The sequence below is a fragment of the Guillardia theta genome (assembly GCF_000315625.1).
Source record: "Guillardia theta CCMP2712 unplaced genomic scaffold GUITHscaffold_126, whole genome shotgun sequence".
Classification (NCBI taxonomy): Eukaryota; class Cryptophyceae; order Pyrenomonadales; family Geminigeraceae; genus Guillardia; species Guillardia theta.
In genome coordinates, this window is record NW_005434548.1 from 174,532 (window position 1) to 186,192 (window position 11,661).

General features: G+C 50.7%; 3 protein-coding genes across 3 annotated transcripts; 1 reads left to right on the plus strand and 2 right to left on the minus strand.

The window, feature by feature from the left end:
• Window positions 1-2,452: 2,452 nt before the first annotated feature.
• On the minus strand, window positions 2,453-3,538 carry GUITHDRAFT_97823 (hypothetical protein; the record flags this gene model as incomplete). The annotated part of the gene is made up of 4 exons (XM_005822396.1): window positions 3,327-3,538; window positions 2,718-3,044; window positions 2,578-2,673; window positions 2,453-2,530 (listed from the first exon to the last, which is right to left on the minus strand). Coding segments are annotated over exons 1-4 (690 nt in total), but the record flags the coding sequence as incomplete, so codon positions are not given.
• Window positions 3,539-6,591: 3,053 nt separating this feature from the next.
• On the minus strand, window positions 6,592-7,448 carry GUITHDRAFT_118391 (hypothetical protein; the record flags this gene model as incomplete). Its single annotated transcript, XM_005822397.1, has 2 exons — window positions 6,592-6,777; window positions 6,861-7,448. 2 exons carry the CDS (start codon window positions 7,446-7,448, stop codon window positions 6,592-6,594), a joined length of 774 nt encoding a protein of 257 aa, XP_005822454.1.
• A 1,449-nt stretch (window positions 7,449-8,897) lies between these two features.
• Window positions 8,898-9,616, plus strand: GUITHDRAFT_146489 (hypothetical protein; the record flags this gene model as incomplete). The annotated part of the gene is made up of 2 exons (XM_005822398.1): window positions 8,898-9,021; window positions 9,327-9,616. The coding sequence occupies 2 exons, from the start codon at window positions 8,898-8,900 to the stop codon at window positions 9,614-9,616; spliced, it is 414 nt and encodes a 137-aa protein (XP_005822455.1).
• Window positions 9,617-11,661: the final 2,045 nt, after the last annotated feature.

The following is an 11,661-nucleotide window of genomic DNA, read 5'->3' on the forward strand; positions in this document are numbered from 1 at the left end:
GAGCGTCATCCTGGCTCTGCATGGACAATGCGGGCGATCGTGGATGCTGCGGATCTTCTTCGCCATTACAGTCCTGCAGCTTCTGGTCGTTATCCGATGGGGTCAAGACGAGATGAGGAGGGAGCAGGAGGCCATTCAGGTTGATCTCCTCGCAAGACCTGTCAGCCCTTGACCTCTTCATCGCAGGCGATTGGACGAACCATCGTCGACGAGAGGAGCCTCGTCAAGAGAGCGCAAGGTTTGCTGCTTGTCCTGCCTTAGTCCTGGCTTACTCCACTTACCTGACGCAGAAGCATCGGAGAAGTTGAAACAGCAGCGACTTGCTCGTTTAATCGATCCCTTTCAGTCCCCTCTTCCTTCCAGTTCGCACGAAGCAGCATCAGCTCTGTTCTCTGTGCTGCGAAAGTGGTGGCAAGGAGCGGCGATGGATCCTTCTATGGTCGAGGACTCTGACAGCTGCCTCGCTCGTTCCTCGCAGCAGGATCTTCTGCTTGCCGTCTCCTCCACTGCTGTCACCGTGGAGGGTCCGGACTATGGTGGTGGTATCGTAACGTGGAAGTTTCCCGAAGAGGCGGAGGACGAGGAGGAGGCGATTTACTGCGTGTTTGGGCGCATCAAGAGGCCTGCTAGAGTTGATGTGGCAGGAGGGAATAAGGTTGTCTCCTGTCAGGCGCCTCCGCACGTGCACTACTTGCAGCAAGCAGAGTCCCTTCGTTCTGTAGCAGCGACGTACGGTATGACGATCGATGACATCCTGCGGCTCAATGTCAACATTGGGGATCCAAACAAAGTCTTCCTCGGACAGAAGATTGCGCTGTCGGAGGAGCAGACCCCCATGTTCCTCGCACACCCTCGCCTCTCTGCGTCCAGCCGTCACTACTACAGGTACATAAGCGTGGAGCTTGAGAGCATACGACCCCACAGCAGCCTCCTCAGAGGAGGAGAGACGCTCACCCTACGAGGCTCCGGGTTTGTCAGCTCCACGGAGCCTTGCAGGTCCGTCTGCAGGGTCGGGAACTTGAGGATCGTAGCGAATGTTGTATCATCTTCGGAGATGACATGTGTTGTACCATCTCGTTGGCGAGTCAACACCGTTGAGTCCTCCGGTCGCTCTTCAGAAGGCACTGGAGACAGCTGCTTGGGAGAAGTTTCCTGCGGGCAGGCAGCAGTGGAGGAAATGAGCTCCAGCTCTTGATGCGCTTCACCTGAAGCACCTGCAGGTGTCCATGAACGGGAAAGACTTCACGAGAAGCGGCCTCTTCCTCACTTACTCTCGTGCGCCAATCTGCCTTCTCCCTATGCTGGAGAAGGGGCAGCTCTTGAAAAGATATCGCTTGCTCAAATCCCATGTTGTCTTGCCTGTGTGGTCAAGCGAACATGGAGAAGAGACGGAGAGCATTCTCCGCTTAGTCAAGGTGAAGTTGAGATGAAAGAAGTTTGCGATGATCGGGAGACGCAGAGGTGGAAGAGCGTCAAAGGCGTCGCAGGCGTTTCGCTCGTTACGTCGCTTCCTCTCCCTCTTGGCCTTGAAGGTACCTTGGGCTTTTGAGCTCACTGACTTAGCCTGATGTGTCTCCGTTAATCCAGGTGTAAACGTGATTCAACAGGATTCAAGCTCGTGGGTAAAATCGGCAACCAGGACTCTGAGCGTCGGGGAAGAAACGGCGTTGCTACGAATGCTCTTGTGCCTTGGGCTGGAGCACATGAAAGGAGAGGAGGAGATCGATTATCTGACTGTTGCTAGTCCGTACGCGCTCGTTCGCAATGACCTTTCCATCGCCCTGTCGAGCCTTGAAGCTGAAGCAGGTACCAGCAGGAATGAGTCATGACCTGTGCGTTTTGATGTTTCAATGTTCCAGCGGGAAAGTTCAGCCTAATAGGAAGCGCAAGCTTTGTGCCTCTTCATCTGGAGGCGGGTGGAGCAAACGGAGGGGAAGATGCGAGTGTGAGCATTCGAGGATTTGCTTGCGGCATGTGCGTGACTGGAGCTGCTTCAACAGTCGATCAAACTACCTGCATCTTCCCAGAGCGTCGCCTTCGTTTCCTTTCCCATGTCTGCCGTCAGGTCAATCTGCAAGTCTCAGGACTCGTTGACGAGGTGCGAGTATGTGTGCATGGACCCTCGGGTTGACATCTCGCAGCCCTCTCAACCTCTTGCGAAACAACAGGACGAGGCTGGTCGATGCCTCATCCGCCGTCACAGCACAAGTTGAGAATGGACGAGGAGGTTTTCTTGGTATGTGGAAGTCGAGCAGTGGCAAGAGACCAGGCGAGGAGAGGGATCGCACAGCTCGCGCGTCAGGGGATTTAGAGGCTCCTGGTCCCAATTTGTTCGATTACGCCAACTGGGCTCTTCGAATTTGTTAACCCTGATACGCCGAACTGGTGTGAATGGAGAAACAACATATCTTGGTCGCCTACTCCTTCCAATACCTTCAGCCTGCTTCTATGGGCAACCCAGGCTCTCTCGCGTGTCTGCTTTGGTGACGGGGTTTGTTCCGGTGGCGTCGCTCCTCTTGCAGAGCTTCGCCTGACAGAGCGAGTGAGGAAGGCAAGAAAGGCACAACGTGTCGTCACCAAGATGTCCGGGCGGACAAGAGCGTCGGTAAAGTCGGCCCCGGAGATGTCTTTGACCTTGTCAAGTCCCAGGTTCGTGTACGAGTTGCTCAAGATCTGGCAGGATGTGAGCGCAACAAGGCGAATCGCGACATCTCAACCGCATTTTTGAGCACAACGCCGTCTAGCTTCGCGTCTTCTAGAGAGGCAGTGGACAAGTCAGCTCCTGTGAAATCTGCTCCCGTTAAATCGGCCTTGAAGAACCGAGTTCCTCGCAGCTTCGTTCCGACAAACTTCGCCTCTTTGGCAGCGCATCCACTGAAGTCTTTCTTAGAGAAATCCTTTCCGCTCAGGTCCTGTCCTTGCACGTCTACAAAGTCCGCAACCCCTCCAGAGACTGCGTTCACATGCGAAGGTGAGAGCAGAAGAGGAACCACAAGTAGAATCCCCAGCAGACCAGCAGCAACCCTTCTTTCATGCGCCCGCACCTGATCTTTCCCTCAGTCCTTTAAGAAGAGCACACCACAAACCATCACAAAGATAATTTCATCAACGCCTGCATCAAGATCGTTCGATTCAAGACCATGTAAGTAACAAGATAGGGCAGTCTACATGACACAGTTTCAACTTTCAGCAGTAAACTGCCGACACAAACTGGTTTAGAGAACCACAAAACAATAATCAGGTGAAAACATGAGGCAATAGAGGGCGAACCCAAATTTGATAATGCATGTCAAATTTCAGAACCCCAGCAGGACAATCCGCATTACCTCAACGGCAGAAGGTCGCCAGGCAGCTGCAGTTCTCAGCCTGTCGGTCTCATGCATGGAGAGGGAGATTGGGGAGAGAGTAGCCGGCCTCATGCCGTCTACGGCTTTCAGTCTCAACCGCTCGAGGCTCATTGATCCGCCCACTGCTGCCCTGCATGGCGAGACAAAACCGCTGGTGCATCCAGCCATGTTCAAGTTGCGCCTTCCACCCTACCCCTCCCTCAGGTTCCACCCTACCCCTCCCTGTATGACGTTGTCCATGGACCAAGCACCACCCCTTCCAAAGACCGTTCCAAAGACCGTTCTAATGATTAGTCTCCGGCTGTGAGTCAATTTGTGCCACACCAATTGTTCCACCGATGCATTCAGTTTTAAAAGCATGCAATCTAATCCGGACAGAAGATCGAATGCGTATGCAAAGGGCCTGCTGCACCCGTGTGAGGTTCCAGCATCAGGTTTATTGCATGATTCTCTCATGTAGTATGCCTGATGCTGTCATGTAGAACATCAACAACATCAAACGGTAAATTATGCAGACTCGCCTTTTATTGCATGAACAAACCTCCTCACTTCAAGCGGATGCCCGCGATGTTCAGGCTTCCATTCAGGATTAGCGGCTCCAATACACATTTTCCAAAGAGCAATTCACTGGAATCTGCATAGCTTGATGCACTGATTCTCAGAAAGCAGCAGCGTTTGCCCGTTGGAATTTCCGCTTTACCTCTGCTTATTTCGTAACATACCAAAGTATGTTACTGTGAAAAGGTGCTGTATGTAACCATGTGTTCAAGTAAATGATGTCATTCAGAATATCAGAGTTATTGTCCTCATTGAGCACACAACAGGGATGCATCAGTCATCATCAAAAAATTGCTGTTTCAGTGATGTTCAACGAGCGACACGACCCAATAATAAAGAGTCAGGGTACGCTCATGGCGCGACGTGCATGCTTGAACGAAGTCTATTCTGGCAGGATGAGCCTGTTGACGTCAAGTTGTCAGTCAGATGGAGAGGCCAAGGTACCCGGCATGGAGGTCAGACGAGCATGCTCGCGCCACGTGAACGCGATGTGGAACGCCCTGCCTGGTTCATCTCTTCTCGCCGGCAAGCATGCTATATCAAGTCGTGTTCGCAGGTGCGTGGCAAAAGGCCTAATGGGAGCCTATGATTTGTTTCTTGTGCATCGGTATTGTTCTTGTTGATCATAGCAAAGCATGGTTCAGGTCTGCATCTAAGTTCTGATTGCAAGCGGTTGTGTGGCCCTTGTACATGTTGCTGGCAGATTCATTTCTCACGTGGCGCAATGGTGATTCGTGGCGGTGGAATACGACATGCGAACCAGACCCTGCCGATAGGTGAAGATCTCCATGACCGTATACAGAGGAGGTAGACGAATGAAGAGAGAACGGGAGAAGGTAGAGAAGAGGAGAGTGATAGAAGAACGAGGGATCAGGAACGTTGGGGCAGAACACAAAGAATTGAAGAAGCAGGTATTGCAACTTCGTGACAAGGGGGTAACCAGAAGTTCATCAAGAAAACAATGCAGGAAATAAAGTACCTTCGAAAAAAAGAGGAGCTACTTCGAGCAGAAAAGCAGGACTCGGTGACGCGCGAACTTTGAAGGCCGTCCTTCCCTTCACTGGAGGTACATACGGATGGTCCGTCTGCGTCACAGTCGTTACCCAAACTCACGATCCCACTGCAAATATTATATTCAGTAGTGTCACACCTAGAGGCTCGAACCTTGAGGAATAGCACCAGAGCAATCACTGCTGCATTCACTAGAGCACAACGAGCACCACAGACTACTGCTGTCGGCTAGAGCACAACGAGCATCACAGACTACTGCTGTCGGCTAGAGCACAACGAGCACCACAGACTACTGCTGTCGGCTAGAGCACAACGAGCACCACAGACTACTGCTGTCGGCTAGAGCACAACGAGCATCACAGACTACTGCTGTCGGCTAGAGCACAACGAGCACCACAGACTACTGCTGTCGGCTAGAGCACAACGAGCACCACAGACTACTGCTGTCGGCTAGGACTTGAAAGATGTTGCCCTACTCGTGCGCGGCACGGTGTGTCAGCCTGTGCCACAATCCTCGAGACATGGAGGACTCGGATGATCAGAGGTTCGCTGCAGGGACCACTGTTATCTTCAAAGATATTGACTCATCGTTATCTTCAAAGATATTGACTCATCGTTATCTTCAAAGATATTGACTCATCGTTATCTTCAAAGATATTGACTCATCGTTATCTTCAAAGATATAGACTCATCGTTATCTTCAAAGATATTGACTCATCGTTATCTTCAAAGATATTGACTCATCGTTATCTTCAAAGATATTGACTCATCGTTATCTTCAAAGATATTGACTCATCGTTATCTTCAAAGATATTGACTCATCGTTATCTTCAAAGATATTGACTCATCGTTATCTTCAAAGATATTGACTCATCGTTATCTTCAAAGATATTGACTCACACGAGCAACTAGGGATCATCAAGTCTGGCATGTCACAGCAGAGACATGTATTATCGCATGGTTGTATAGGAAAGCTTTGTTGCAAACAGTCAGTCACGAAGGCGGGCTGAACAATTCGCATCAATTCACGTAATATGTGGATGGTCTCAGAGAAAACCAGTGCCTTCAATCTATCCTTGAGCAGGCTTGCATTGAATTTCCACAATTTTGTGCGCCAGCCATTTTACGGTTGACGCCTCGCACTTGAAATACTGCCTACTACGGCGAGCGAGAGAACGCAGCAGAAAGAATAGAAGCATTTCGTAAAGACTACGATATACCAAGATTGGGCAAACTTTTCTTCGTGATTGGTTGGATAATGTTTACTTAAAACAATTGGAGGCGAGGAATCTGTTCGGCGGGGGAATTTAAGACCATGTCTTGCCTCAGAAGTTTTATGAACGCCGTGTGCGACAACAATCTGGGTATAGATAGAGAGGGCCCTGGAATGTAGAGGGCCCTAGAAATGTTAGTACCTGGCTTGCATACAGATCGGCATTGGGGTATCCTTCCAGTGTGAGAAAACGTGGATTTCAAGTCAAAAATGTCAGCATGCGACAAATCATTGAGGACTTGCGGTTGGCTTTGCAGAGATAAGTAGAATGCAAGCAGGCACGGGTTGTTCAAACGAAATCATTTCGCAAACCCAACAATTGATGCACCTCTTGTAATTCGTGAGCCAAGTGTTGGGGAAAGGACAGACCACCTTAGCAGTTGAAAATTAAACTTCATATCTCTACTCTTCACCTTTGTGTGTGATCCAGCGGACTGAGATGCCTTGAGCCTTTGCTGTAGACGTCTGCAGCCCGTACAGCTTCGTGGTGTGACACGATATCGTAGCGTCAAGTGTTGTCGTGAGTTGTGAAGGTTCCTTTTGCATCCCAACCGTCTGCGTGAAGGTGCGGTCTTGCTCCAGGCGCAACTGCGGCAGGCAGCCTCTACAGATGCACCAGACAGTGGATCCCAGCTCGCCAGATGAGATGTTGGACCACTTCACACGCTCACCGCCGGGTCGACGGTCGCGCCGTCGGCATCGACGCCTCTTGCCGTCGAAGGAGACACCAGGAGTACCGTCTCTTGGCTGAGGAAAACAGGAGTGTTCTCTCCTGGAAAGTTGACAAGCTTTCCTCCTTGCCAGATGTTTAGCCCTTCGAGAGACAACCTTGCTCTAAGTCTCGCAGGGAAGAGAACCCCGTCCTCGCATGCCAACAGGCCGCTTCCAACGGGTTGTACTCGGTGACCAGACGCACCCGTCCATGTGAAGCAAGTACACTTCAACACGTATCCACGGGTCCCGTGCAACGTCGGAACTTGCGGTTGTCGAACTTCTTTGTGGCCGTCTCGCATGTTGATATGTTCAATGTAAGCGGTACATTCGAGTCGAGTTCTCCAGACTTTGTGTTTGAGATCAAGTGTGTGGTCCACGACTGAGTCCATTATTGCACCAGGATTCATCGTGCATGCGCGTGCATCATCAGGCTTCATCCCTGTACGCAGTGCTGTGACATCCGGCCGCGGAGGGGAGATGTCTGGACCTTGTTCGCACAATCGCTTCCTCTGATGATTGGGAAGCTGGCTCGGCTCCACTGTCATTGTAGACTCAGGAAAGCTGGTATCCTCGGCGGAGGAAGGATGCGCATGAAGGGGACGATTCATGACCGCTGAAGGATCATTGCCTGTAGGTGCGCATGCTCTGACCTTAGTGCAGACACTGGCACTGGATGAAGGTTCACACCTCTTCTTGCATACAACACCCGCACCCCGGTGAGGATACCAGTAGAAGGTGTGTATGGCATGTCGAGTACAAAGTGTCCATGTTGGATAAGTTGTTCAACGGAGGACCCAGCCGGAACATTGAACTCCATTCTAAGCTCGTCCAGCATTGTTTCAAATGATATTGATGGCTGATCATTCCTCACATTCTGGTCTATCCCCTTGAATGTGCAACTCCCGGGATCCTGCATTGCGACAGTGGGAATGAAAGTGGTCACGTTACCTAACAATGTCAGAATGTTGGCTTACTCTGTTCTAGATTCGTTCAATCACAAAAAGTTTGAAATTTGTGTATCTATGAAATTTTGGAATCGACTTTTCCTGTTCTAGTGAAATTTACTGCCCTCCTCCGATCAGCTTGTAAGCCACCACGGGTTCCAGTGACTGAACGAAGACCTCCAGCCTCGGAGTGGTCCTTTTAACACGGGCCAAGAACAGCAATTGTTTCAGTTTGCGGTGGTTCCCTACACGCGACATTGCGAGGAAAAACACGCCGCAGTTTCGAACACGAATACGAGACAGCCAACTGTGACAGTCCAGACAGTGGAATCTCACGCCGGGTCCGAAGCTTCTTTTCGGACAGTCGGCGAGTCCGAGTCACGGTTAACCTTTGTCTGACTCGGGTCATGCTTATGAGCTCCGCGTTTCAACTAGAACACAACGATGGCCAAGATAGGACAACTTAATGATTTGTTCTGGGAGAAAAAATGTCGCGGCGTCAACACCCCCTTGGTCCATTGTTCTCTATTAGGTCAAATACCCTTTCTTGTCGTCGTCGTCGCTCCTGCAACATGGCGTCATTTGCTCTGCTGGATTGCATTTTTCGGGCAGTTCTGGTTCATGTTGCTCCATGCATTGTCATCGAATTCCATCCGTTTAGTGCGCCAAAGTTATATTAGTGAGTGCCTATCAACTGTGGGGGAGCCAACTTGTGGAGCTTTGACTAAACGTTTGTACCAAGATTAAAGTCCGTTTTTGGCCTCTTGGAAGTTAACACTTGAAATGAGAAAGTCGATATCTTTTTTTTTTCAAATGCACTCCTTATTTATTAGTGCTAGTACCCCCCCTTGGAAGTTGACATTTGCATTCACTACCCCTGCTTGGAAGTTTACACTTGCTTTTACTACCCCTGGTCCCGCCTTTTACACAGGGGTGGTATAGCCCTCCCACCACTAAACCGACCTTCTGAGGACCCGGAGTTTGTAGGGGTGGGGGGGTCGATTCTACAATATCACAAAACGAGGGAAGGTCCAGGCAAGAACTTGAAGCATGCCCTCCGTCCATGCTCCCTGTGCCCCCCCCCGCTTCCTCCTCCTCCTCCCCCTCCTCCTCGCTCTGTCGACTCTTGCTGCCGCAAGCAAATGCTACCTTTCTACCCAGGAGCTCACTGCTGGTAAGCATCCAAAGCTCTCAAACTAGATGGCGTGACCTGTGCGCGCACTAGGGGCATGCCCGAAGACGAAGGTAACGTATGGAAGCTGCCAATCGCAGGCTATCGCCGATAATAATCCCAAAATGACTGCTGCGGCAATTGCATCATCAGTATCATCCGATGCTGTTTGCAAGACCCGGATAGAAGCTCAATGCACCAGCATTGGACTGGTGAAGTACATGTTATTGCAGCGATGACCTCTGAGCCTTGTTGATAGAAAGCGAAGGCTACGACTTGCGGCCCCATTTGCAATTTCGTATTTGCAGGCCAGATAGGAAACGCTCCCGGTTGCAAATCAGACTCGCAATGCACGTCTGCGACTTCGGATCCTAAAGTTAATGTGTGCTGCAGCCATCTCAAGACGTTGGTGACCGACCTGTGCGAGGGCTCGATAGACACGGCAATCGCTCAGGCGAAGGCCGGTGGAGAATGCAGCGATGCTGCAGACTGCACCGTTCCAATCAGCAAGTCCGGACCATCAGCCTACAGCTTCGCTTCCCTACCTCTCCTAGTTTTCTCTGCAGTCGTGGGTCTCGTCAGAAGCGGAAGCATTTAGCTCTAGAAAGGGAAAGATCCCGTATAGCTAGACGAGGAGCAGCCTCTGCTTGGTTGACTAGCCATAAACCTCTTCTTGCAGTCCAGCCACGACTCTTGTCCAAGGCTCCATCAGTCCCAGGACGTCACTCCACTTCTCCAGCTATTCCAGTGTAGCCAGTCAAGCTGCTCAAGTGTGCTCTGGTCGAAAACGGCCGGCTGGTCGTAGATCTTGAATGCACAAGGGCGACAGCACGGCAGTTGACTCGCTTCGAGTGCGGGAGCAGCTCAACAGCTTCTGCCGACCTCGAGCAAGCAGCGAGGTGTCTCCGTCAAACTTGAACGCGACTTAGCCGCGGAATCTACGAAAGAGCTCAAACAATCCACAGCGAGCGAGGCGAGGCGAGGCAGACCCACATGTTCATGTACAAGTCGCTTGCAGACCTACACAAAGAGAGATATCAGATAGATCTATCATGGTCAGTCAGGAATGCATCCGGCTCATACTACTGCACCGCGGCAACCTTTTGACAAAGTACGCAGGTGCTGTGTTGTATCCATGAGGATCCGGAACCACGGATACTCGTCGGATACTCTGCCGGATATTCTCTATTTAACGCTTCCTCAGCGGCAGGCCTTCTGAATTTCCCCCACTTGCATGCACAGTGAGTGTGGTGGTTGTGCGTAGTTTACCTCCCAGTAAACTTAGAGACTTCTATCTTCTGTTTCTCTATCTTCTTCATCCTTACTTTACTCGTGTCGTTGACAATCTTTGTGTTGTTTATACAACATGCTGCCTAATCAGGCGGTGTAGCCAGCCGTAGGCTCTTGTGCCCGGGGACCTGTTTCTCGATTCCGGTGGTATTCATGCTGTCTCAAGAAATCAAGAAAGCACCGGATCCTTGTCGCCTTGCCACCTCTTGCTATCTTCATACACGGGACATGGCCTACATTTCTGATAACGGTCGGATATTAGGGCCCACCAGCATGTACTGTTATTGTCATCAGGCCTCCCTGATCACCTGATAGTAGAAAATATGCAAACCTCAACAGGGTTGATGTACTCAGCTGCAAAATCATTCGCAGGCTCACCGTCCCTATTTTGACCAACACCTTTCCAAGGAAATCAAATGGATCTGTTATTCACCAATCGCCCCTGTGAGAGAATGTTGAACTCGAGAAATAACAAGCAAAATGACGTAACAACCTGATCGACAATGCTGGAGGAGACCGTGCGACGACTGATGTCAGTAGCAGTGCTGTTCATCACATAGATTAGACTTGTCCATTAAATCATGCTCTTTTCAAGATTGCTTCTTCCAAGTTTGAGCTTGCTCAACACAGCCTCGCCTCGCGACCTTGAGCGAGATCTTCCGTGAGGACAAGCTGTGTCAATCGGGTGTCGTTGCACCAAACGGCTGCTACCATGGTACGCATAGGAACCCAAGTTTCCATCACCAAGCTCTCAGTCATTACCCCAGACTCCTCTTGACCCATCTGTGACAGTGGGCTCTGTAACAGTTTGAATTCTCTTGTTGGCTTCGCTGCTCGTAGAGGTCAGGTAGGAGGATTGTGCTGCCTTTAGTCCAAACTATCTGCAAGCGTTGCCTCTACATGTTTCGCTTCCCTCATTTCAAGAAAAAATTTCTGTTTCAAAGATTGCGACAACAATGCCTTGGAGCCGCCTGACAGATTGCCAGGCAAGCCAACGAATTTGATAAATTCCAAATTCCTTGCTGATAAGGTCCTTGCTAGCTGTTGGAAGCCTGAAATGCTTCATGGCTCACCATGAATCGACTATGGCGGATCGATCAGCAATGACGCACTAGTGAGTGAGAGAGAGAAAGGGAGAGAGACAGAGAGACAGAGGGACAGAGGGACAGAGGAAGAAGAAAGAGAGAGAGAAGGAGGGAGGGAGGAGAGAGAGGGAGAGAGGTAGGGAGGGCAAGAGGGAGGGAGGGAGGGAGGGAGGGAGGGAGAGGAGGGAAGGAGGGAGAGGAAAGAGAGAGAGAAGGAGAAGGAGAGAGAAGGAGAGAGAAGGAGAGCCGGATCCAACTCATCGCCGTC